Source organism: Oculina patagonica, chromosome 10, assembly GCF_052425735.1.
Source record: "Oculina patagonica isolate OP01 chromosome 10, crgOcupat, whole genome shotgun sequence".
NCBI lineage: Eukaryota > Metazoa > Cnidaria > Anthozoa > Scleractinia > Oculinidae > Oculina > Oculina patagonica.
Genome location: NC_135767.1, coordinates 15,699,666 through 15,724,105, shown reverse-complemented (window position 1 = coordinate 15,724,105; position 24,440 = coordinate 15,699,666). Strand labels below are relative to the sequence as shown.

General features: G+C 36.9%; 4 protein-coding genes across 4 annotated transcripts; 1 reads left to right on the top strand and 3 right to left on the bottom strand.

Annotated features, from left to right (window-relative positions):
* Positions 1 to 2,591: 2,591 nt before the first annotated feature.
* Positions 2,592 to 3,520, top strand: LOC144667291 (adenosine receptor A2b-like). Its single transcript, XM_078528685.1, has one exon. The coding sequence runs from the start codon at positions 2,592 to 2,594 to the stop codon at positions 3,504 to 3,506; it is 915 nt and encodes a 304-aa protein (XP_078384811.1). The 3' UTR covers positions 3,507 to 3,520.
* Positions 3,521 to 9,632: 6,112 nt separating this feature from the next.
* Positions 9,633 to 10,919, bottom strand: LOC144628266 (melanocyte-stimulating hormone receptor-like). Its single transcript, XM_078486334.1, has one exon. It carries the CDS (start codon positions 10,840 to 10,842, stop codon positions 9,910 to 9,912), a length of 933 nt encoding a protein of 310 aa, XP_078342460.1. The 5' UTR covers positions 10,843 to 10,919; the 3' UTR covers positions 9,633 to 9,909.
* A 946-nt stretch (positions 10,920 to 11,865) lies between these two features.
* LOC144628946 (melanocyte-stimulating hormone receptor-like) lies at positions 11,866 to 13,560 on the bottom strand. Its single transcript, XM_078487068.1, has 2 exons — positions 13,474 to 13,560; positions 11,866 to 13,052 (listed from the first exon to the last, which is right to left on the bottom strand). Exon 2 carries the CDS (start codon positions 12,965 to 12,967, stop codon positions 12,062 to 12,064), a length of 906 nt encoding a protein of 301 aa, XP_078343194.1. The 5' UTR covers positions 12,968 to 13,052; positions 13,474 to 13,560; the 3' UTR covers positions 11,866 to 12,061.
* Positions 13,561 to 15,029: 1,469 nt separating this feature from the next.
* LOC144628953 (melanocyte-stimulating hormone receptor-like) lies at positions 15,030 to 18,596 on the bottom strand. Its single transcript, XM_078487076.1, has 3 exons — positions 18,574 to 18,596; positions 18,304 to 18,394; positions 15,030 to 16,256 (listed from the first exon to the last, which is right to left on the bottom strand). Exon 3 carries the CDS (start codon positions 16,106 to 16,108, stop codon positions 15,170 to 15,172), a length of 939 nt encoding a protein of 312 aa, XP_078343202.1. The 5' UTR covers positions 16,109 to 16,256; positions 18,304 to 18,394; positions 18,574 to 18,596; the 3' UTR covers positions 15,030 to 15,169.
* Positions 18,597 to 24,440: the final 5,844 nt, after the last annotated feature.

The following is a 24,440-nucleotide window of genomic DNA, read 5'->3' as shown; positions in this document are numbered from 1 at the left end:
GGCTTAAAACATTAGCGATAACCAATCACAACAGACACGTAAAAAAGCCATTCAAATGCCGCGACTGGTATAAAATTTGCACGGTTCCGTGTAAACACCACTGCAATCTGTAACAAAATTTGCACGGATCCATGTAAACAGGCGGTCCAGGTACAAAATTCGTCCGTGCAAAAATTTGTCCGGACCCGTGTAAACAGGGTCTAAAAGGACAGTTTTAATGTACAGTTGAATATATTCAAGCCCCTATCACGTGATATTTCAAGCTGTGCTGTATGTACAAACAAAAAAGGTTCGGTTCTTATGGATTAAAATAGCTCGTGAACTGAACGTTTTCTTCATCTTCTTACTAAAACCTTACTTTAAACTTATTTGGATGGTATTGATCTATCAACGAGCTAACAAAATGAGACTTCGCATAGCGTTCTTTGGTAAGAGAACAAAAAGTGACTATAAGTGATGACTATTTGAGCATTTAGAATTAATCATATTTGGATTGACCCGAACTATATTGGTGGTTTGGGTAAGATTCTTATGAATAAAGAGAAAAGTGCTTGAGATTCTCACTCGGGTATCGCACTTTGATATCGCGCCCTATGCCCTGCCGCAAAAGCCTATCTAAATCACTTACCTTACGTGCTCATTTCAACTGTATGCATCATGGAGCGTTTTCATTGTTTCAGTCGAGAATTAAACGCCTCCTAGGGGAGGCGTTTAATAGATATGAGGCGTTTATTAGAGAGGTGTTCAATTCACTTTAACTGTAACAACGTCAGCTGAATAAAACAGAGAGGATGCATAGTTTGCTAGCGGAGTAAGGATCTGTTTATATGGAGAAGAGTTGTCCCTCGTAGGAGGGTTATCCTATCTCCCAAGCCATCTTTTGCCAAGCGTTTATATGAAAAAAGTTGTCTTTGTTGACCGAGCTAAAACTTGGCCCTCTCGGCTCAAAAGACTGGCGAGAGTTTTTTTAAAAACATTTAATATGGCGGCCTTCTCTAAAATCAGGAACGCTGAAAAATCGCCCAATATCATTATTTGGACGAATTTTTGTTTCTGACATTCTGGAAAATATTTAAAATCTAAAATGGCGGAACGTTTTTGAAAGGTATGATGTCATTTAGGTGTGAGATGCCGTTAACTGACACGTGATTATACTAAAATAAGCACCTTAGTATGCTTCGACACCATTTGTGTTTGATAACCACTGAGTCAATACGTTTCGAGTGCCCCTGGTTAAAAAACATTTATTTCGTTAGATAATGGAAAATGACATTTTTTTATGGTTACGTTTTATGGTTTTTACGTTTAAACTTGCAACGCTGTGTTTCGGGATATACATTATTATCTAAATAAATTTCCTCGCGTATTGACATGGTATCATTAGTATAATATTTCGACTTTAGATAAGCTGGTCACTTAATGATACTTTTTCTTGAAAACGTAATGTAAAATCATTGTTACTGTAAATAAATAATATTAGACCCACAAAACCCACTAAAAGCAGAACGTGCGTGAAGTAAATTTAATATACTTAAAATTTGAATTGACCGTTTAAAATTACGAGTTAAGACCAAAATGCATGGGGAATTTGTCAAAAAAATTTCCACATTAATTTTTTCATTGTAAATCCTGCATTTGAAAGATTAATTGACATGACTCGACAGTAAAAGCTAAGGTCAATCAAGTCAGTGAGAAATAGACTCAATTGTAATTTTGCACCGGAAATCCCCAAAAAATTGTTAATGGGGCTTCATTAAAACCATGATCGTTGCGTTCTGGATCATCAGCTGAATCGCTGTACAGTACAACAACAATATTCTGGTTGTTTGAGACAACGACATTGTCTTGCTTTAACACAAAAGTTTTGGAAATTCTCAATTGAAATTGAGTTTTATATTTTAACCATGTTTACATGTAATCTGCTCGTCGATCACGTTGATTGGCCTCGTGGGATGATGCTTAACTGTGGCAGAGCTTTCCGGCAGCTGCGAGTTGCAAAAACGTTGTTTGCCACAATCCTTCTTACTTACGAAGTGATTCTTTTTTGACTGAAACTCGTGCTCTTTGAGACAAATCCAAGATTGGAAAAAGGAAAAATAGATGAATTCTGGTTCGTCGATGGCCAAAAAAGTAGCGTACTTGCCAGCCGTCATATTTTGCAATTGCTACATCGCCTCGTCTGTCATTAAAATTTTGCTTATTTAAAAGCTTTTAAAAAAGCAAAAACATCACGAGTTGTTTGTAGCCAACGGTGACGGGGATGCATGATCGTCCTCTACAAACTATGTGCTTTAACTTTTTTGTCTCTTTGCCAAAGTATTGAAATTTGATGTTCTTAAGCAAAAGTAATTCAGCTTTTATTTTATGACCGGTATATAAACCCATTAATCCTTGTTTGCTCACGTAAATTCCGATTTCAAGTAAAAGCAATTTCCTGACAACTATCGTTTTCCTGTCATCAAAAAAGACAACTTAATCAGCATTACGCCTCGCTGAAAGATGAAATAGATGTAAAAGAGCGCTGGACGTCAAAAAATGGGTGATAGTAAACTAAAGAAACATTAATAACGAGCTGAGAGAAAAGTAAGGAAATGGCGAACTTAACTGAAATAGGAAATCACACGAAACGTCTGTGCATGACAGGTCTTTTTGGAACACACCTAACGATATTTATTTCAGTACTGAATAGTACTCTCGCTATCACTGCATTTCTGGGCAATGTTCTGATCATCGTTGCTCTTCAAAAGGTTTCATCTCTTCAGCCGCCATCAAAACTTCTGTTAGGTTGCCTTGCAAGCACCGATTTCTGCGTTGGACTCATCACACAGCCTTTCTATGTTGCCTTTTTAACGTCTCCAGAACAATCCGAACGTTGTTACTTTCTTGGTACCATTTTTAATATCACTGGTGTAATTTTTGGAGGAGCGTCTTTATTCACACTTACTGCAATAAGTGTGGACAGACTTTTCGCTTTGTTGTTGGGGCTCAGATACAGACATACAGTAACTTTAAGGCGAGTACAGTTCTTCGAAACCGTAGTTTGGCTTTTGAGCTTTGCTGTTGCAATGAGTCGCCTTTTAAACTTTCGCGTTTCTATATCAATCATCTGTATATTAATGTTATTTTGTATAATAACTTCCACTATCTGTTACATTAAAATTTATCTTACTCTGCGCCATCATCAAGCTCAAGTACAAGACCATATTCATCAAGGACAACAGAACGGAGGAAGTATTCCATTAAATATAGCAAGATACAGAAAGACAGTGTCTAGCGCATTATGGGTTCAGATAACATTAGTGGCTTGTTATTTCCCGTATGCTATCGCAGCTTTATTAAGTGTTACAACAGCACGCACGAAAATTATTGATTTCGCATGGGAAGCAGCAATATCTTTGGTTATGTTAAACTCATCTTTAAACCCATTTCTGTACTGTTGGAAGATGAGAGAAGTAAGGCAAGCGGTGAAGGGCACGATCAGACACATTTTCTGTGCCTCTAATTAACTGTTTCCATGAGAGGGCGATCAAAGGGAGTGATTTTCCATGCCCTGTGATATATAGGTAATTGTTTTTAGATTTGTTCATACTTTCGTGTCATGGTGTGACATGCCAAGTTAAGCGACTTCTGATCGATGCTCGATCCCATTCCCACGACCGTGCGATTAACTAGCCAGTGGAATGCGAAGCAGTAATTAATAATGTTTCCTTTAAAAATGATATAAATCACTGATTCAATACGTCATGCATTCCTGCCGAAGATTCTGATTAAATATAAATTCCTTTCCTATTTTAAATGAAAAGTAAATGTCAAAATAAAATAGAGTTTAAAATAAATTAACTGAGAAAAACAAACATTATATGCAGCACATAATTATTATAATGTTATTTTATATGGAGCCATTTTCTTGACTGATTAATACACGTCACGGTTATTTGGGTGAAGCAGGAATGGCAGATCACTTAGGCCTAGTTCAGACATCGTGCTCCTGCCGTGCCGAACTAAATTCAGGAATTAAGTTCGACAAAAGCACGGCAAAAGCACGGTGTCTGAATCGAACTTTTGAGTTGAGTTCGGCAAAGCAATTTAGTTTGACACGGCATGTCTTGCCGCACGAACCTGGCACGGCAGCGGTTCAAACGTCGTGCTTTTGCCGCACCAAACCAAATTCATAAATTATATTAATGTATTTTGGCGGGATTACATTCCCGCGAGGAGTAACGAGGACACCTCTCTTTTACGGAGTATGCGCACAACCTCGTCCCCAGGGTCTTCTCCATTTTCAGCCGCCATTTTGAAAACTGAGAAGACCTTTGGACGAGGTTTAGTATGCGCATTGAATTTTATTCTTGTCAGCGGCAAAAAAAGGCGGCCAACCAAAGGAATACAAATGAAAAATCATCTGCTAAAAAGCACGTCAAGGATGTTTCATTCGACGAAGTAGATGACGCTAATGACAGTGAGCAGGGCGAAGAAGAAGCTAGCGGGGCTGAATCTGAAATAAGCATGTTTTCGGAAACTAGTTGGGCAAAGAAACAAACTTTCGCCGTACTTGCAAAAGGAAGACTTTTTTTCTGTTGCTTTTCTTTGCGTCTTTTTCTTGAGTCTTGCAATGATTTTAAAAGTAGGAGTTTTTGCTGCAATTTGGAAAACGGCGCCATTGTTACGTAGCTTCAGTAAATCCTGATTTGATACGACTCTGACACGACGTCTGAATCAGAGTCGTGCTTCTGCCGTGCTACAGACGAACCTAATTGCAATTTAGTTCGGCACAGCAGAAGCACGATGTCTGAACTAGGCCTTAGGAACCTCCAATCAGATGAAAGTGAGCGGGCGCACAGAGATCGCGTGCATCATCTTAACTGAACTTTCAAGTTTCACTCCACCTCCCCTGCTCCAGCTAGGGCTTTCCACAAGTTGCTCGAGATTTTCCAAAAAGTTGCCCGTAATTTCTCAAAAAGTTGCTCAAAAGTTGCTCCATAAATCCAAAAAAGTTGCTTCTGATAATAAAAGTTGCTCGAAAGTTGCTCCAAAAAATCCAAGATGCTGCTTCTAATCAAGTGAATTTCTCTAAATATATGCTAATTTTCCTTTGAGGGTAAGATTACTAAGCAGTTTTATGCAATTGTACAGCAAAAGAAGTATCTAAATAACACATTAACTTGAAAATTTGTTAAATAACAAGGTTTTTTTTTAACTGAGAAAAATCGCGAAGATATCGATGACGTCACGGTTGATGACGAGTTTTGTAATGTTTTAATGCAGAATGAGCCGAAAGTTAAAACGTCTTCAGATGTTCCTCGAAAATCTTCGGCAAACTTCGTAAATCTTTGGAAACGTTCGTATTGCCTTTGAACAACACTCGGGTAATCTTCGGAGATCTTCGGTCTGGAAATTGCTCAAAATGCAACAAGTTGCTCGAGAGGAAAAAAGTTGCTCGACGGGGAAAAAGTTGCTCGAAACACAAAAAGTTGCCAAAAAGTTGCCGAGCAACTTGTGGAAAGCCCTAGCTCCAGCCAAAATACTATGTGACTTCAATTTCCATGTGGCGCTTTTTTCGTACCTCACCTTTCGTGAAGACACTGTATCATCGGTAATAATGCGTTTTACGGTATATTACTTAACTGTTAACTTTACTGTTAACTGCTTGTCTTACCTCCCTCATCTTCCAGCAGTACAGAAATGGATTTAGAGTTGAGTTTAACATAAAAAGAGATACATGTTGTGCCATTTCCCAAGCGAGGTAATAAAATTGAGTTCGTAATCCCATAATAGCAAATACAGTAAACTATTTCTTAACGGACACCTCTATGAGACGGACACCTCCATAAGACGGACACCTGGTGATGGTCCCTGCCGTTTTTCAGTCATTTTACTGTAACTAAACTCCCTATAACACGGGCACCTCTCTAAGACGGAAGACGGACACTTTGAAACCGTTAACGGACACCTAAGAAGTGTTCTTTTTGTATGGAAAAATACTTCAAGAGAACTTCGTGTGGACATAAAGCAAAGGTAGTCAGCTCCTTAAGGATACCAAACCTACTCACCAAAAACAATCCGCTTTAACGAATTACTTTTCTGCCTCAGTGTATGGGCACCAGAGATCGTTTTCTACTTACAGTATTACAGTTTGTAGAAGCACTCAACTTTTGCTTCAATAAGCGTAAACGGTCTTTTTCCCTTTTTTAGTCTTGCCCCAGTTTGCAAAGTGTGCAGTTAAGTTTTTACCGAATGGTAATGAGGTGTAGTGATCATTCTTGAAGTGACGTGTTTGCCTTACTCGACCACTCGCTCACTCCATTCTGATATTAAACCGCAATTAATTCATGCATTTAACAGTGAACGTGCTGTCAGAAAGGTTCTATAAAAACGCCATTCAATGCATGTCTAAACATATTATTCTCCAACCTCGTTCCCAGGGTCTCTCTCTTTCAGGGAACTGAATTGAATTTTCACAAAACAAATCGAAAGAGGATCAGTTACACTTATCCTCTGGTGATAAAAGAGAATAGAATCCGCTCTACGAAGCCTCAGAGCATAGGCTATCAATGACCCATTCACGTAAGAAAACATTCAAAGACGCGTTATAGTAAACACAACATTCATGCACGTTTTTGTTTCGCGTCACATCATCTTCGTGTCACGTCATCCGTTCTTCATCGTTTTGAGTCGTGCAGAAACGCGCATCTTTCTCTCAAATTTTATTCGCTGCTCAAAATAACGCTATACGTGCTGGCAGAAAAGTAAACATATTCACAAAACAAATTTACTTAACGCTAAAAGGGATCAAAGGTTACACTTAAATATTTTTGTGATGAAATAGAATTCGCGCTACGAGGCTGAGGGCACGAACTATCATGACGCAATTCCCATGGAAAAATAAAACATTCACAGGGAAATAAAGTGCGATTGTGTTACATTATTGAACGCTTATTTAAAGAAAAAAACTATCTATGACACATTCACGCAAGAAAAAAATTAAAGGCAAATTAAGTGAGATTGTGACATTACTGAAAGCAGCTATGAACTACATATAGCTACGCTTAAATTGTTATAAAAAATTATTACGCTCGCCATGCGACGTGTTTTAGTTAACTTTTGTTTCGCGTCACGTCACCTCGTGTCACGTCATCCGTTTTTCATCTTTTTGAGTCAAGCAGATACACGAAGTGCTCGGGCGTATCTTTTCTCTCAAATTTTATCCGCTGCTCAAAAATAACGCTATACGTGCTGACAGAAAAGTAAACATATTCACAAAACAAATTCACTTAATGCTTAAAAGGATTAAAGATAATACACTGACCGGTAAATATTTTGGTTTTGAAAACTGAATAGCGCTACGAAGCCTGAGAGCACGAGTCATCAATGACGCAACTCACGTGGAAAAATAAAGCAAAGTGAGATTGCTTTACTTTATTGGACACTTATTAAGAAAAAAAATGCGGAGGTCGGCACTTCATTCATCGAATTACCATGAGGTTACTCGAAGAGCCTTTGATTTTGACCAGAAGCGATGAACGTTTGCTTGAAAAAGGGCATACATAGAGGCATGTTACAGTTTGCAACATGTATGTACTGCTCCCTTTTTAAGCAGGAAACTAGCTATCGACTGCAATGAACAAACGTGTCAATGTTCTAATATTAATTATTTCTGTCCTAGTTTGTAGGTTTTGCTTCAACAAGCGACTTTAAACAGACTCAAAACTGATGTGTATTCATTGTGCATAGCCGTTTAGCTTTATTATCTCAGAATTACTGGTGTCAGGTTACCTCGACTCTCTATAAGGCGGACACCTCTCTAAGACGGACAGTTGGGGCTGGTCCCGACGGTGTCCGTCTTAGAGAGAGTTGACTGTATAGATACAATAGCATACGGAAAATAACAAGACACTAATTTTATTAGTATCCATAATGCACTAGATACTGTCTTTCTGTATCGTGCAATATTCAGTGGCATTTCTCCTCCGTTCGGTTGTCCTTGGTGAACGTGGTCTTGTACTTGCGCTTGGTGAAGACGAAGCTTTAGATAGATCTTTTTTGTAACGTAAGGTTGATGAAACTATACATAGAAATGTTGTTATACCTGCACGTACGCTATAAATACGTAGTAATGGAGCGAACATGACGAGAAACCAAACAATGACGACAAAAATACGTGCGCGCCTTAACGTAACGACAAACCTATATCTCAGCCCCAGCAGCAGAGCAAGAAGCCTGTCCACACTTATTGCAATTATTGTTAGTAAAGATACTCCCCCCAAAATTACAATCATGTAATCAAAGGCGGCGTTAAGATAATAACAACGATCGGAGTGTTCTGGAGACGTTAAAAGGGCAGCTCGAAGAGGTTGTGCAATGAGTCCAACACAGAGATCGGTGCTCGCAAGACATCCTAACCAAAGCTTCGATGGTGGATGAAGAGACGACACCTTATGAAGAGCAACAATAATTAGAACATTCCCTAGAAATGCAATAAGGGCTAGAGGGCTGTTCAGTGCTGAAATAAATCTCTTTTCATATGTTCCATGAAGACATATCGTGCGGAGACTTGTCGTGTAGTTTTCATCTTCAGTTAAGTTCTCCATTTCGTTGGTCTTTCCCTAGGTTGTTATCATTCTTCACCGTCCAAAGGGTCAGAACACTGCAGTTTAGTTGAGGAAATGCTAATTCTGTAAACAATCTAGTATCAGCTTGTTTATTTTCAAGCATTCGATTATAACTTTTATTTGTTCTGTCAGTCGAAGTTTAATTAGCCATTCCAATGACGTCTCATAACTACCCCTCCTTCTTTTTGCGTCGATCCTGATTTTACCCGAAATTTTTGTTTCCTTATCCTGAATTCGTCTCACATAGAACATTAAGAAACACCTTATTCATTATAAAGCAAACTAAATGTAAACACGGTAAAAAATTAAATTAAATTGAAATTAAAAACTGTGAGAATTTTAAACCCCGATTTCTGACATCATTCAATCAGACTTTCCAACATCCATTCAAGTGGTGATTTTCAATCGCTTGACAAGGAGGGTTACCTTTAACGTCTTTCGAGAAGATGTGATTAATGATTTTTTTTGTTGGTTCATATTGTTTGTTCGCACCAGTATGTTAACACACACGGATATTAAAATTTCAACGTTGAGTGTAGTTTCGCTCATTAACGTTTAGCAACAGTTGCATGTACCGTTGTAAATGACGCGTGACCATAAAGGGTCTGTAAAGATCAGACGTTATCTAAACAAACTAGGACTACAATTTTTCTTAGAATTAAAATAGGAAACTCAGTAGGACTGTTGGGGAACATCAAAAAAATAATTATTTTAACTAGTACATAGGATAAGGCATATATATATAGCCCATTTTAAAGAAATGACCTCACGCATTGATACCCCACCTGGTGTTAAACATTGATCTTGATTTAACTTGAAATTTATTTTCCTAATTCTGAATCCATGTCACAGAGCATGAATCGCAGTTTTTTTCTGCAACTGAGCAATGCTAAAAACTACTTTGCACCTGCCGAAAAACTAAGACAATCAATTAAATAGTCATCCCATGCCATCAATCTTCGTCACTCATCAAGAAAACTTCGTGTAAACACGGTGAAATTAAAAATTAAATTTAACACGAAATTAAAGCATTTGTTGATAGGTTTTATTTTAATCTTAAAACCATTTCCACTTTGTTTAATAATCACATGACGTTCTCCAAAAATATATAATACAAACTGAAAAAGGGTTACTTAAACCCTCTAAAATTTCCGTCTGATAAATTCACTTATTAAGAAATTGGGGCTTGCGACAAAAATACTTACTTCAAATTGATTGAGGAGAATAATATGCAGGAGACAACCTGCCCGCAGTTAGAAATAAGACGCTGTTAAGGTTACGATCTGCCAGGGAGTTAACCCTAGAGAGAACAAATAAACTGTTTGATTGTCCTTTTCACTGCTTGCCTTACTTCTCTGATCTTCCAACAGTACAGAAACGGATTCAGGGTCGAGTTAAGAAAGACGAGAGATGCTGTTACGGACCAGACAAGGTCAATAAATGGCGTATCTAATCCCGTGATAGGTAGTATAACTACGATACAATAGGGAAGATAACAAGCTAGCAGTGTTATCTGAAACCACAATGCAGTGGAAACCGTTTTTCTGTATCGTGCTATGTTCAGTGGTATTGTTCCATCGGCCGGTTGTGCTTGGTGAACATGGTCTTGTACTTGAGCTTGGTGATGGCGAAGCTTGAGATATATTTTTCTGTAACTGACGGTTGTAGTCACTATGCATAATAACATTAGAACACACATAATGTAAATAGCAATACGGTAGATGAAAAGCAATGTTATTGCAAGGGCAGTGCTAGAAAGCCAAAACGAGACAACAAAAACCCAAACTTTTCTCAAAGTTACCACATGTCTGTATCTCAGCCCCGACAACAGGGCGAGAAGTCTGTCCACACTTATTGCAGTCAGTGTTAACAAGGATACTCCACAAAAAAGTATAGCTATAGTATTACTAACGATTGCAGAGAAGAAACAATGTTTGGAACGTTTTGGAGACAATAAATAGTTTACGTAAAGAGGCTGCGCAATGAGACCCACGCAGAGGTCGGTGCTTGCAAGACATCCAAGAAGAAGTTTTGATGGCGGATGAAGAGACGACACCTTTCGAAGTGCAACAATGATCAGAATATTCCCCAGAAATGCAGTGATGGATAGAGTACTATTCAGTGCTGAAAGGAATATATTTCTGTGCGTTCCATGAAATTCTTGTATGCAAAGCAACTGTTGAATTTCTGTGTGGTTTCCGTCTTCAGTTAACTTCGACATTTCCTTGTTCATCAACCAGTTCGTTGTCTAAAATGAATATGTGCTTTAGTTTATAACAAATCCCTTCCTGGGTCCTGTCAAGATCAAGATGAAGTGACGATACCTTTCGAAGATCAAGATGAAGAGACGATACCTTTCGAAGATCAAGATGAAGAGACGATACCTTTCGAAGATCAAGATGAAGAGACGATACCTTTCGAAGTGCAACAATGATCAGAATATTCCCCAGAAATGCAGTGATGGATAGAGTACTATTCAGTGCTGAACACTAATCCAGTTTTTAACTATAACTTTGTTTTTTAATCCCGCACTCGTCTGACAGAGCGTATGTTGCTGTTGATAGAAGATTGATTTCGCAACGGAGGATACCGAATGACTTCCGCAACTTGCAGCTGCCGGAAAATTCTGTCAAATAAGTAGAATATCGTCCGAGGGATTAATTAATTTTTGACTGGTCTAACAGCATGTCAACATAGTAAATTAAAAATAATTAAATTAAAATTGAAATTTTCATACAATAGCTTTGTTTTAAAACGGCAATATTTACCATCTTTCAATCAGATAAAACATAACGGAACCTTATCAATTGTATCGAAAAAGCCTCATTAACAGTTTTTGGGGCGGCACTAAACTCGGGTACTTGACTTGTATATTTAAATTTGAGTCATGTGAATACTTTTTGAAAATTTTAGCGAAATTGACCAAAAAATAAGGTTGACTTGTTTTCTCTTTCAATTTATACGGGAGGCTTTTTACTTAACGTGAAGAAAGTCTTTAAAAAAGACCAGTGTATTTTTGTGACAATATATACTTAACGTTAATTGAAAAAAAAAAAAGACATTTCAGGGTATTTAGCTTCCATCATTTAAATAAACATCATCTCAGCAAAACGTAGGTTACTGAATGCTGTCAAATTTTGCAGAAGCTCCTACTTAATATTTAAACCTTTTTTTTTCTGATTCACAATTTACCAAGTCGACATCGAATTGTGTAATTTGCATTACACTTTTCTGGCAAAAAAAAATCAATGTCATTTAAACCACTTACATACATAATAAGACGAAAATTAGCATGTCAATTACATTACGTTATTGTTCCTTAGCAATAGCACCGGACTGAATGCTTAATTTCATGTCTCATTCCAAACGAAAGTTTGCCGCACCCTTGCGCACATCTTCCGTTCTCCGTACGACTGGCTTTTTAAGCTGTAATGCGTTTAAAGCATGAACAGTTAACTTGAGAAACACCAAAACTGTCTAATTGTATCCTTCACTGCTTTTCGTACATCGTTCATCCTCCAACAATACAGAAATGGATTCAGCGTGGAATTGAGCATAACAAGAGATATCGCTGTTTCATAAGCGAGTTTAATAAATTGCGTACGTAATCTTGTGATCGCTATTGTAGCTACAATAGTATACGGGAGATAACAAGCCACTAATGTTATTTGTACCCATAACGCACTAGACACCGCATTTCTGTATCTTGCTATATTCAGGGGCATATATGATCTGTTCGGTTGTACTTGCTCCTGTACTTGAGCATGGTGACGGCGAAGCGTAAGATAGATTTTCGTGTAACAGAAAGTTGATGTCGCTATACATGATAACAAAATAACGCAGATGATAATTATCGTTACACGAAAGTTGTAAAGAAACATCGTTGAAAGTGCTAGACTTGAAAGCCAAGATACTATAACGAAGATCCGAGCTCGGCCCAGAGTTACTACCTGCCTGTATCTCAGCCCCAGTGACAGTGCTAGAAGTCTGTCGACACTTATTGCAGTTAGTGTAAACAAGGAAACTCCTCCGAAAACTACACTGATGCTATTAAAAAGGATAGCAAAGTAGTAACAACGTTCGGAGTAATCTGGAGACGTTAAAAAGGCAATATGAAGAGGCTGTGTGATGAGGCCCACACATAGATCGGTGATCGCAAGACATCCAAGTAGAAGCTTTGATGGGGGATGAAGCGACGAGACCTTTGGAAGAGCTACGATGATTAGAACATTTCCCAGGAATGCAGTGATGGCTAGAGTGCTGTTTAGCACTGAAATTCCTATCTTTTGATTTGTTCCATGAAGACCTGTAGTGCACAGACTTGACGTGTGGTTTCTAACTTCAGTTGAGTTCTCCATTTTGTTGTTCTTCTCCTGAGTTGATGAAAGAAGTGCTAATGCTCCTTAAGTTTATTATCAAGCCCAAGTTTGGAGTCCAAAGGGCCTGCAAAGAAAACGTTTCAACACTCTTTTATTGCCTTATCCAGAGGGTCTTAAGACTGGTTCACTAATATCGTTTCTGGCGAACAAGGAGGTAAGACCTTCTTAGGACATTTGTTTTAGTATGAATATCAGACCTTACGTGAACAAGACAGAACTTAGAAAAGCGATCTATTTTCAAGCATTAAACTAGGAACCTATTATATGTCTTGTTAATGGCCAAGGAACATGAAAACATGATTTCTGTTCAAACATTTTGTTCCGGCAGTAACATATGTAGAAGAGGTTATGTAGATCATTTTTTTAGCGTTGGCTACAAACGTCTCGACCTGTTGCTATACTAACTTTTTAAAAAACATTTAAACAAGCGAGCAAAGAATGACAGTCAAAGTCTACATAGCTTTCATTTTAGATAACGATCTTACATAGTTACCACACCTGGTTTTGGAAGTCAATCCTGTTTTTAGCTGCACTTTTGTTTTCTTATCCCGCAGAGCAGAGCAGAAGTTTCCGTAAAGAGGAATATTTATTTGGCAACTATGGATAGCAAATGACTTCCTGCAGTTCGCAGCTGCCGAAAAATGACAAATAAGTGAAATATCATCCTTGAGATCAGTTAACGTTATTGACGGTTCGAATAATTTATACCATGTCAACATTGTAAAATTTAATTTAAAATAAAATCAAAAGTTCTAGACCTTTGCAATTGTTTAAAATGGTCAATATTTTTCATCTTTCAATCAGGTAAAACAAAAAGCAACCTTAATCATGGTTTTATTAAAGCCGCATAATCACTTTTTAAGCGTGGCTAAAACTAAATCAAAATCACTTTTCCTTCACTTGAGGTGTGTTTCTACTTTTGAGTCATGTCAATAATTTCTTGAAATTAAAACGAAATTTTCAAAAGCAGAAAATGAAGGTTGCCCATTTTTTCGCTTTTTATTCACACTGGGAAACAAAAAAGAGGTTCTATGACTTAACGAGAAGAAAGCCTTGACACAATTTTTAAGAAATAAAAGAAATAAAAGATCTGTCGCTCAGTTCTTGTCCTAAAATTTCAGTTTAGTTCATCATTACGTACTAAAAGTTCTTTTTTGACAAAATGTTTTTTCAAGATAATTGAGAGAAGAAAATTATGACATTTCCGGGTACTAAGCTTTAACGATTGTTTTAACATCTTTAACAATCAAATCACCTGCAATGTCAGGTTTTTTGGCCAAAATAGCCTAGTAAACTCTGTCAAGCAAGTAAAATATCCCACAGAACAAACTCTTTATTGAATATGCAAAATACATAAAATATGTTGGAATAAATTAAATTAGAAAATTTTTGAACTTTTGTTTCAGAGCAGAACATTACATCACAGCTTTTGTCCACTACATGCTAAATGTCGCTGATTTTTTGCGTACTGAAAAGGAAGCGTGTTAATACATAGATCTTTGAAATTATAGCAAATGAACGTCGTGGAGGCATTGCTAGATATTTTATTTTTAATTCCAATCTAAACTAATTTTACAATGAAAATACATGTTTAATTTAAAACTAATACAATATTAATACAGTAAATATTAGCATTACATTGACAAAAGAACTTTATATATTACAATATCAAGGAACACTATACAATGAACGTGGAAGTTGTTATTGTCTTTTCATTTTTTAGTTCAAAAGTATTATTAACACTACAATGTTAATACAATACAATGTTAGTAATACGATAATACGATAATAACATTTTATAATATTGAGGAACATTAAAAAACTGTCAATCACAAATAAAATACTGACTGGAGATAGCCGAGGAATAATACTATACAATACTTAAAATTAAAATTAAAAAAAAAAAAAATAAAATACAACAAAATTACAATTAAAACAGCAATAGATGAGTTTCTAATATAAATATACTGACAATTAAACATCTTTGTTTGGAAACTATAAGGCTTCCAAATTCTAATATGTTATGCGTCGTTAAGAGCGAACCAGGAAAATTTCTATTGTAGAGTTTAAAAGAGAATATATTTTTCTCTCATCTGCGTTTCTTTAAGTTGTGCAAAATCATTTTTATTGGTAAATGACTTGATTTCAATTTGTGCGATCACGTCTGTTGGGTAGTAAGCTTTAAAAACAGTTAAACTTTCTGACTGTATCCATTACTGCTTGTCTTACCGCTTTGATTTTCCAGCAATACAGAAATGGATTTAGAGTTGAGTTAAAATAGTAAAGAGAAAGCGTCACATTCCAAGCGATGTCAAGAGATAGTGTCAGGCCTTGGATCCTGGTAATAACATATATTCCTATGATTGTGGCATATGGAAGATAACAAGCCAGTAACGCCATTTGCACCGACAGTGCACTGGATACTGTTTTCTTATATCGTGCTATATTCAATTGAATTTTTCCTCTGTTAAGTTGACGCTGGTGAAAGTAGACTTGTACCTGACCCTGATGTTGCCTTAGCGAGAGGTAGATTTTCGAGTAGCAAAAGGTCGAGGCAAATATGCACAATAACAGACCCATGCTGGTAATACCAATAGCAATAGCGTGGTTGTAAAAGAACATCATAGCTGAGGCAGAGCTAGAAAACCAAAACACAAAAATCAAGACACGCACTCGTTTTAAAGTTACTATAAATCTGTATCTTTGATCTAACAAAAGGGCTAGGAGTCTGTCTACGCTAATTGCAGTCACAGTGAACACAGATACTCCACCAAAAATCGTGGATGTAATGTTAATAAGATGAATAACAATAACAAGGCGACGCTGTGAGAGTCCTGGAGTCATTAGTAAGAAAGAAACGTAAAGAGGCTGTGTAATGAGGCCGACACAGAGATCAGTGATCGCAAGACAACGAAACAGAAGTTTGGAATGTGGGTGAAGGGACGACGCCTTTGGAAGAGAAACAATGATCAGAACATTCCCAAGAAATGCTGTGATGGCTGTAAGAATATTAAATGCTAAGATAAGCTTCGTCTCAGGCGATATTCCATGGCGACCAGTTGTCTTCTTTACTAAATCGTGAGTTGTGTAGTTTGTGGGGTCTTCAGTTACGTCTCCCATTTTCTTCTTCTAGAATTCTTTTTTTCTACTTTATTTTCTCGATGGCCTGTGCTTCTTTAGACTGGATCAATGCTCCCTTTGTAACTACTACACCTCGCAGCACTCTTTGTTTGTTTGATGTGATGCCAGTCTTTCAGATAAGTCTGTCCTGAAAAGAAGGCAAAATAGTATTGCGGATAATCACTATGCTATAATTAGCTACTAAATTTCCAGTTTTCTCGAGGAAAGATTCATAATTGCGATTGCACTAAAAATACTTGCTATTTCCTAGCGGGATCATTTATCGGGACATATTTGTTTCTTGCGAGCATTAAACTTCGATGAAGCAACCCTGATGATGCTTGCATCTCTCACTTTACGCTATGTTGCTTGCGACCCATAGTTAGTCAGCTTACACTTGGCTTTAATGTGCATCTAGAAAGTTGCCATTGAATATTTGTTTGCATAACTTGCAATTGGACGATAAAGCCATTTTTTTCTAAATATTTTCCTGACTATATAGGGAATATATCTCTTTTTTTCACTTGTCGTTTTTGGTGCCTTTTTCGTTTTTATTTTTTGATTTGCTGAATAGTTAAAAATCATTTAAATTTGAATGTGCATTTTCCTGAAAATAGTCTACAGGTCTTGATGGCAATTCTTCTTATCATTTGCAAGATACTTGTTACGTTTACATCGAAGGATATTCTTTTACGCATAAAAAAGTATAATGAAAGCTAACTACAGGTGGCAATTTCTGTGAGAATGACGCAGTTCATTAGTATTCAACTTAAAGTATAGTATTGCTATGTTTTAAGGGAACAATATCATTTAGGTTTCTAAACAAGTTTAGCATACCCATTTTTTATTTTACATTTCCCCTGTGAACTTAATTATTTTTTTGTCAAATCTATGAATTTTAATTATTTCATTCATAAAAGAGTTCCTGCAGAAAATACTTTTTTAAATTTGTATCACTTTAATACGTAGGTTGCTGGATGCTGTCAAATTTTGCGATGGAATAATATTAATTTCGAATACTAATACTGGATACCGATTCCTTTTTCAGATTCATAATTTACGAAGTCGAACTAAATCTGTGGTTGCTATTTTGTTTCTGGCAAAAAATGCAATGTCACTTAAACCTTTTCTATACATAATAATACAAAAATTACCATGTAAATTACATTGCATTGTTAATGAACATTTTTGAGTCTTTTTGTTCCTAAGCAACAGCACCGGAATTGCTTAAATTCGTTTTTCGTTTGAAAGGTAAATTTGCCGCACTCTGACACACCTTTGAGGATCCGTACTTGTACTATAAAGGCTATTTGGCCGCCGCTCGAGAGATTTGGCTGATTTTAGGACACAAGGTCATACTCAGTAAACACTGAAATTGCAGTCAGAAATATTCATAACTCAAATATTTGTCGGCCTTCCTCGGTTTTTGCTAAGCAAACTATACTTCGATCAGTGTAACTGTAAAAAAACGAGGAAGGCCGAAGATTCTCGGCCGAAACGTCTTTATAAGAGTTTCAAACAAACGTTGTTTAAAACGTTTGATAATAGTCCGTGACAGACAAATATTTGAGTCATACTCAGTATTACAGTGCGACGCGCCTTACCGTGGCCACCCAACAACCTTTTTTACAAGTGCCATCTTGTAACAGTTTATATTTTCACTGCGATTTGTTGATTAATACGATGTAACAAATATCCATTTGATCGTTTTCAGCTTTGCAAGGTGCCGTGTTCGTCAAACAAATAATAATATTAAATAAAAAATAAAGATAAGGTGTTCTACATGACACGAGCATGGGACAAAGAAAACGAGAACACAATTGTAAAAAAGATTGTTTGGTGGCCACGGTAAGGCGCGTCGCACTGTAAGGGCTTTTACAAGCACGTGCAAGTTTTGGGTTTTGCAAATTACTTATTACTTACTCCGAAGAGCAAACATTTCGCCCTTATCGTTCCAAGCAGTGAGGAATACGACTTTTGATTCAAATTGCATCTAAATGTTAACTTCTTATTGCAAGCTTGTGACAGTTTTAATGGCAGTTGCAGTAAGGACTAGATCCACTCAAACACCGCAGCCCTTCTCCGATTTAACTGCTGTTAGAAAATTCTTTGTCGCAGATGTTATCGACTTCACTAGCATTCAAGGCATTCATGTTCAGTTTTGCAATGATTTGGCTCATCATAAATATACTCACCTTTTGTTTTGTTAGTCATAGGCTTTCTGCTTTGTTATTAACACAGAAGGAGACTGCGCGCTTGGACAAGTTTCGAGAAAGGGGATGTTTGCTGTGAATGTGAAAGAGAACGAATATATCAACCAATAACGTCCTATTACACTGTGCGTTTCAAAGGCGTTAAAATAAATTAAATGTTTGAGTAAAGTGTGCCTTCAGAGTTTCGACAAGCGCGGAATAAATAGTGAAAGACCGTGATTTTTACATTCAAGTAGCCATTTTTAAAATTACCTCATAAGCGAAGGTAAAACACTCCTTCTTAAGTTCGGCTTGAATAGTTTTGTTTGTAGTCGAATATACCAGCAACAGACCTCGCAACCAGATGCAACACATTTTATATAACCCGGCTGTCATTATCTTTGATAATATGTTTTTAATTGCTTGTTAAGAAGTGTTAACAAATAAGCGGTTTGGGATGGACGTTTTCGATATTGTCCTTTGTATTTGACATTTAGTTTATTCGAAATCTTCAAAAATTTCGTGAGAGATTCCTATATATTACTGTCATCGAAAAGCTTGTCTCGTTGTAGATATAACTTTAATTTTTATATAGTTTACAATATTTTGAGTGTGAAGCAAGAAAAAAAATATAAATTCTCCTTACTGAATATATTTTTTTGGTTTGTATCTGATCTAAAAATGTTGGTAAAAACGTTTAAAACTGAATTTTCGGTAACTCTCTGCTTCCTTCATCAGAGTTAAAATTGGTTCAGTTTTTGCATTCCTTAATATTTTTTTTTCTCATATTCTATTTTCATCATCGGTGATTTTTTTTGTTTCATTGCTTACTTGGGCCAAATGAAAAAAATGCGGGAAAACTGGATTTTCTGAGGAAAAGGTTCAATAACTATCTTTTAACCGCTACTCCGATTAGCCTGCATTGCAACCAGACGTGCATACCGTGGTTTAGTTCGTCCGCTACGCAGGCTATACTCCGATCAGTGTAACTGTCTTACTTATTATTGTCGTTTAAGAATTGCGTAGCAGTAGCTAATTTAACCAGGTACGTATTAGTCAGGACAGCTAACCTAAAATAAAATTTATCGACACCTCCTTCCCACTTCAGGTGTATATGCATGTCTCTCGCTAATCCCACGAGCCGTAATTTCGCTGCTCGTTCCAGTTCCTTTTTGGAAGATGCCATTCGCTCAGCGAACTTGCGTTAGCCACGCACTGTTTTTCAGTCTAAACTTTAAGTATGGAGATTATTATTGCGTCACGTTTGTCTTTGAACTGCACATTAATATTGAATTGCGGTTAAAACGACTTCTTGTTTTGTGCTAAACCACCTGCACTGCACAAACAATTTCATGTGTTTCGGCGCCCTGAATGCAAATTATTGTTGAGTTTTAAATTGCTACTTAGAGGAAAGGTTACTTTTAAAGGACTGCAAGAATTAAAAGAAAGCATTATGTTCTCAACGAACTTTAGAGATAAAACAGGTTTGCACACCTCTTATTTTATTACAATAATAAATAAAAATAAAACTTTGCCTTCAACGGTGTACGATGCAAGATTGGAACTCAGAAAATACACGCGACAGGACCGAAAGGTAGTATGGGTAGAAGTAGAGAGCTAGTACAGGTGCTGAATACTAATAAGATGGCAACATAGTCCGGCGGCTTAGCTCCTGAATTGTGCGATTTTTGATACAAGCACCAAACTTTGCAGGATTACAAGCATTCGCATATTAATCAATTCTTGATATAGTGCCAACGCCAATTTCCTATTTTCAGCTAGTAAACAGCAATGAAATTTTCAGCCGAGAGGCCCCCCTGCCCCTTCCCCACAAAGTATTTCTTCTTGTACTTTTATAAACCTTTTATTGTTGATTTTTATTCATAAATACAGATATCAATGCTTTTAATTAGGCTTACAATTGTTATTTTTTACCATCTGTTTGATACCAACAATTTAATAGGAAATTATTGCATGGAAAAAGATTTTTCGTTCCCCGCCCTCTGCTCCCTCGCGTCTTTCGTTTTGCGCTAGCGTCCAGGTCTCTCGATTGGTGAACCGTTCGCTAACAGAAGGAAAAAAGGAAAATATAGGGCTGTGAACAGTCTAAATTACAGCATTTCATTCTAAATTTTGTACGTGCGACTTGGTATCACTAATTGGCATAATAGTACTTGTCTATAAACCAGGACAAACAAATATTTCACGAAATTTCATTGATTTTAACCCTATCCAGACTGGGAGGGGCGGAAAGTGCCCGCGCTGACTTTGAACGCTTATAACTTTTTCAAGATTCAACCAAACGCTACCAAACTTTGCGAGTTCATCTAAAGTTTATCTGGAAATAATTTGGTAGGGTGAGTTGTTGTGTCAGGAACTTGACGTCACCATAGCAACGGCATTTTGACAGGCATGTTTTCCCAATTTTGTAATTTTCGTGTTTCTATTAATGAAAAATAATTTTGATGCAATTATTTTCATCCTTTTACGGTTTTTAAGCACAGTTTTTTTTTATTTTGAGTACTTTGCAGTAATTTTGGGCGGTTTTATGACGTTTTGGAAAAAAAATTGAAATCCAAAATGGCGGATCCAAGATGGCGGCTGTTTTAACATTATGATGTAATTGTCACGTCATGTGACGTCATCTTTAAATGTGACGTATACCAAAAGATAGGAGTTTGAACATACTATATATTCCCTAAGTTTCATTGTGATTGCTTAAATATTCTGGAAGTTACGGAGGTCTGAAAAGATCCAAAAAAGCTCGGTCTGAATAGGGTTAATAAATTAAGGTTTCCATGGAAACCGGTGTTTTTCGGGCTTGGCACTATATCTGAAAAAGTTTCTGTTGGTGACCACTTTCATTGTGCCAAGTTTCATGCTTGTATCAAAAATTGCACAATTCAAGTAAAATTTCGAGCTAAGCCGCCAGACTACATCCCCTTCATGATCGAAAATGTGGAAACAAAGTACTTTAAGCCACGCTTAATTTTAGACGAGTTTTCAAATTTCAAGGACATGCGACAGAAAAAATAAAGCGATAGTAAATGGCCTCCTGAGAGGAAAAACAAAATCTTCACGTGTAAAAATACAAAATTGTACATTTCCTCTAGGCCAATATGCAAAATACTCAGACAGCCTCTCGGTCATGTCGCGTGCACGTTTGTGCTTTTTTCCAACAACCGTTCTGGAATTAGCAGTATACACCTTTTTCATAAATGGCGCAACGCGCTGAAGAGTTTGGGTCGAGAACATGAAAGCGACGCGAGCGCGGCTTTACTTCGAACCAAAACAAAGAAAAGCATGGCGAAATGAAGAGTACATGTATCTTTTGTAATTCTTGAAATATCTCGTCAGCTAGAAAGTGATTCTTGGCTGTTGATGACAGCTGCCATTGAAATCCCTGATTTGACTACTGCATATTTGGTCGTATGAATGCGAAGTCAACACAAATAATGGGAAACATTTCCTCGGCTCTCTTGTACCTTCTTGTATAAACGCAGTTATACACTGCAGCCTTGCTGATCTATAGAACTCGCCAGAAGCGAACATGGACTGCAGTGTGGTAATTGCGAAGCTTGAAATAGATTTTCGTGTAACAGATGGTTGAAGACAGTACACACAGCAACGCGATCGTGCAGATAATGGATGTAGTAGGACGTATGCTGTAGAAAGACATTAAAGCAATGGCAATGCTTGAAAGCCAAGAAATAACAACTAAGATCCTAACTCGCCTCAAAGTGACCACTTGTAGGTATCTTAGTCCCAGCGATAGGGCAAGAAGTCTGTCAACACTTATTGCAGTCAGTGTAAACAAAGATAACAGGCAAAAGATTGTACCTGTTGTACGAAGAAGTAATCTAGAATAACAACGTAACGAGTGTGGTGGCGACGGAGGCATTAAGGCAGAATAAACGTATAGAGGTTGTGAAATGAGGCCCACACAGAGATCCGTGCTCGCAAGAAAACGAAATTGCCTAAAATATAGCGCCTAAACCGATATTTTTTACAGAGAAGTGTTAAGAACCGGCATAAGCGATTAAGACTTAATTTTACAAAAAAGAGAAGATTAAGTCGATTAAGTCAAAACATTGACTCTATCTGGGTTTTACTGGCTCACGTTCGCAGCTCTGTCAATAACATTCGCCAATCTTCTCAAGCGGGCTGTTGTCCGCTTCCATTGACAGCGTCAGCAAGCCTCTTCCAATATTTATCACTTACTAAGCTTATATGCGCGAATTTTGTTTGGCCTGGACACCGGCCTTTTGGTTAACCCCATGTTCACCGCGGAATTCGATAATAAAAGGCCGGATGGCATGACAATGTTGATAAAAAATTCCTTTTCTTCTGCTGACTTGCACGGAATTATCTGGCTTTGCCACTTGCGCACTAGATAGTCTAATCTTGGCAAAAAAAATACTACGACCCCCTCTTCCGGATTTATAATAGTCTAAAAATTTGTTTTTCGAAACGTATAAATTATTTTCTAATTTCTTATATATGTATGGCCTTTCTCACGTTTTTAACGCAATTCACCAGAGGTCCACATCCTTTTTTGCTTTAATTTCCAGCTGCCTGTCAGCCTCGTTCCCGAGGTTGGCTACCTGTACGAAAAAATAGATAATGAAATGATCATATTAGTGTTATCAAAATGCTCACAAATAAAAAAGAATACAATACAATGCGCTCCGATGAAGTACTCACTTCGTAGACTGTTCTGATTTAAAACTGTATTTTACCTTTCATAAGTCGTTCGATAGACTCTTTTCTGTCTAGTTCGGCAGAATAACCAGCTAATATGTGTTATTGTCGATGCAAACGGGAAGACATCCGCCTGCGAACAACTTCTTTGTCATTCAAATTTGATAACCATTAAATAAAAAAATGACGTCAACCATCTTAATTTCCTACTTACGTAATTGAATTGCAAAAAAAAACTGTTTCTTATCGCGATTATGCAATCTAGCAGTAGAGACGCCCAGATTGCGTGCACGTACGGAAATCTTCACAAAGAGTTAAATGCCAAGGGTATCAATGCTTTACTCGAGACCTTTGAAAACAATGTCGGTTTATCGTAATGTTTTTTCCTGTACTAAAACAAGTACGGTCATTCGGAAAAGTGACAAGTCCTGAATACTTTAATTAATATATACCAACATGGGGTTTCAATACTAAAAAAAAATCTTTATTCAACGTGGCACTTCATTAGCTAAAAACGACTTTGAAAGAAGCCCACAAATAAGGAAAGATAAAACTAAGATAACAAGCTAAAAATTTACATTAGGTCTCGATAGTCTCGACAAGGTAGGAATGATTCAAATTATCTGATTGTTTCCCATTCCGAGTTGTATAGCCGGAGTGTTGAAATCCAAACTTTTGTTAAAATACAGACAACCATATCTTAAAACAAAAAACTCTCGAACAGACATATAATAATTAAGAAAAGATGAAGACAAGGTGTAAGTAAAAGGTCTTTAAATGTCATCAAAGCTGTCCTATTTAGCATTAAATTTCTTAATGCGTCCATTTTAGGACTCATGTGCTTTTGTTTACAAGCTCTTGGTAAGTGCATGGAATCAAATTGAGAAAATGTGTATTTTTCATAATTTATTCTATGCACGTTAAATTCATAAACGCTAACGCACTTGAACTTTAGGGCTTCATTGGGAATCCAACGCATAATTTTACGATTTTAGCGGCAACGAAAGCATGAACTTCGAAGTAAACTGGAAAAAATTACTGCGTGTATACGTTTTATCACATTAACATAAATTGCCCGCATAATTACCTGTCATATACACGTGTTTGAACTTCCGTTTTTTGGCTTTGTCTTTAGATGCCAATCAACGAAAACCTTTCAAGTCTTCAGACACTAATAATTTTATGCATGATTCTTTGATATAATATATTAAAGAATCATGCGTAGAATGATTAGTGTCTGAAGACTTGAAAGGTTTTCGTTGATTAGTATCTAAAGACAAAGCCAAAAAACGGAAGTTCAAATACGTGTATATGACAGGTAATTATGCGGGCAATTTATGTTAATGTAATAAAACGTAGACACGCATCATGATTCATCACAGATAAAAAAAAAGTGGTTCAATCTATCTTCGTTTTCACGACGATTGTAGACAAGAAGA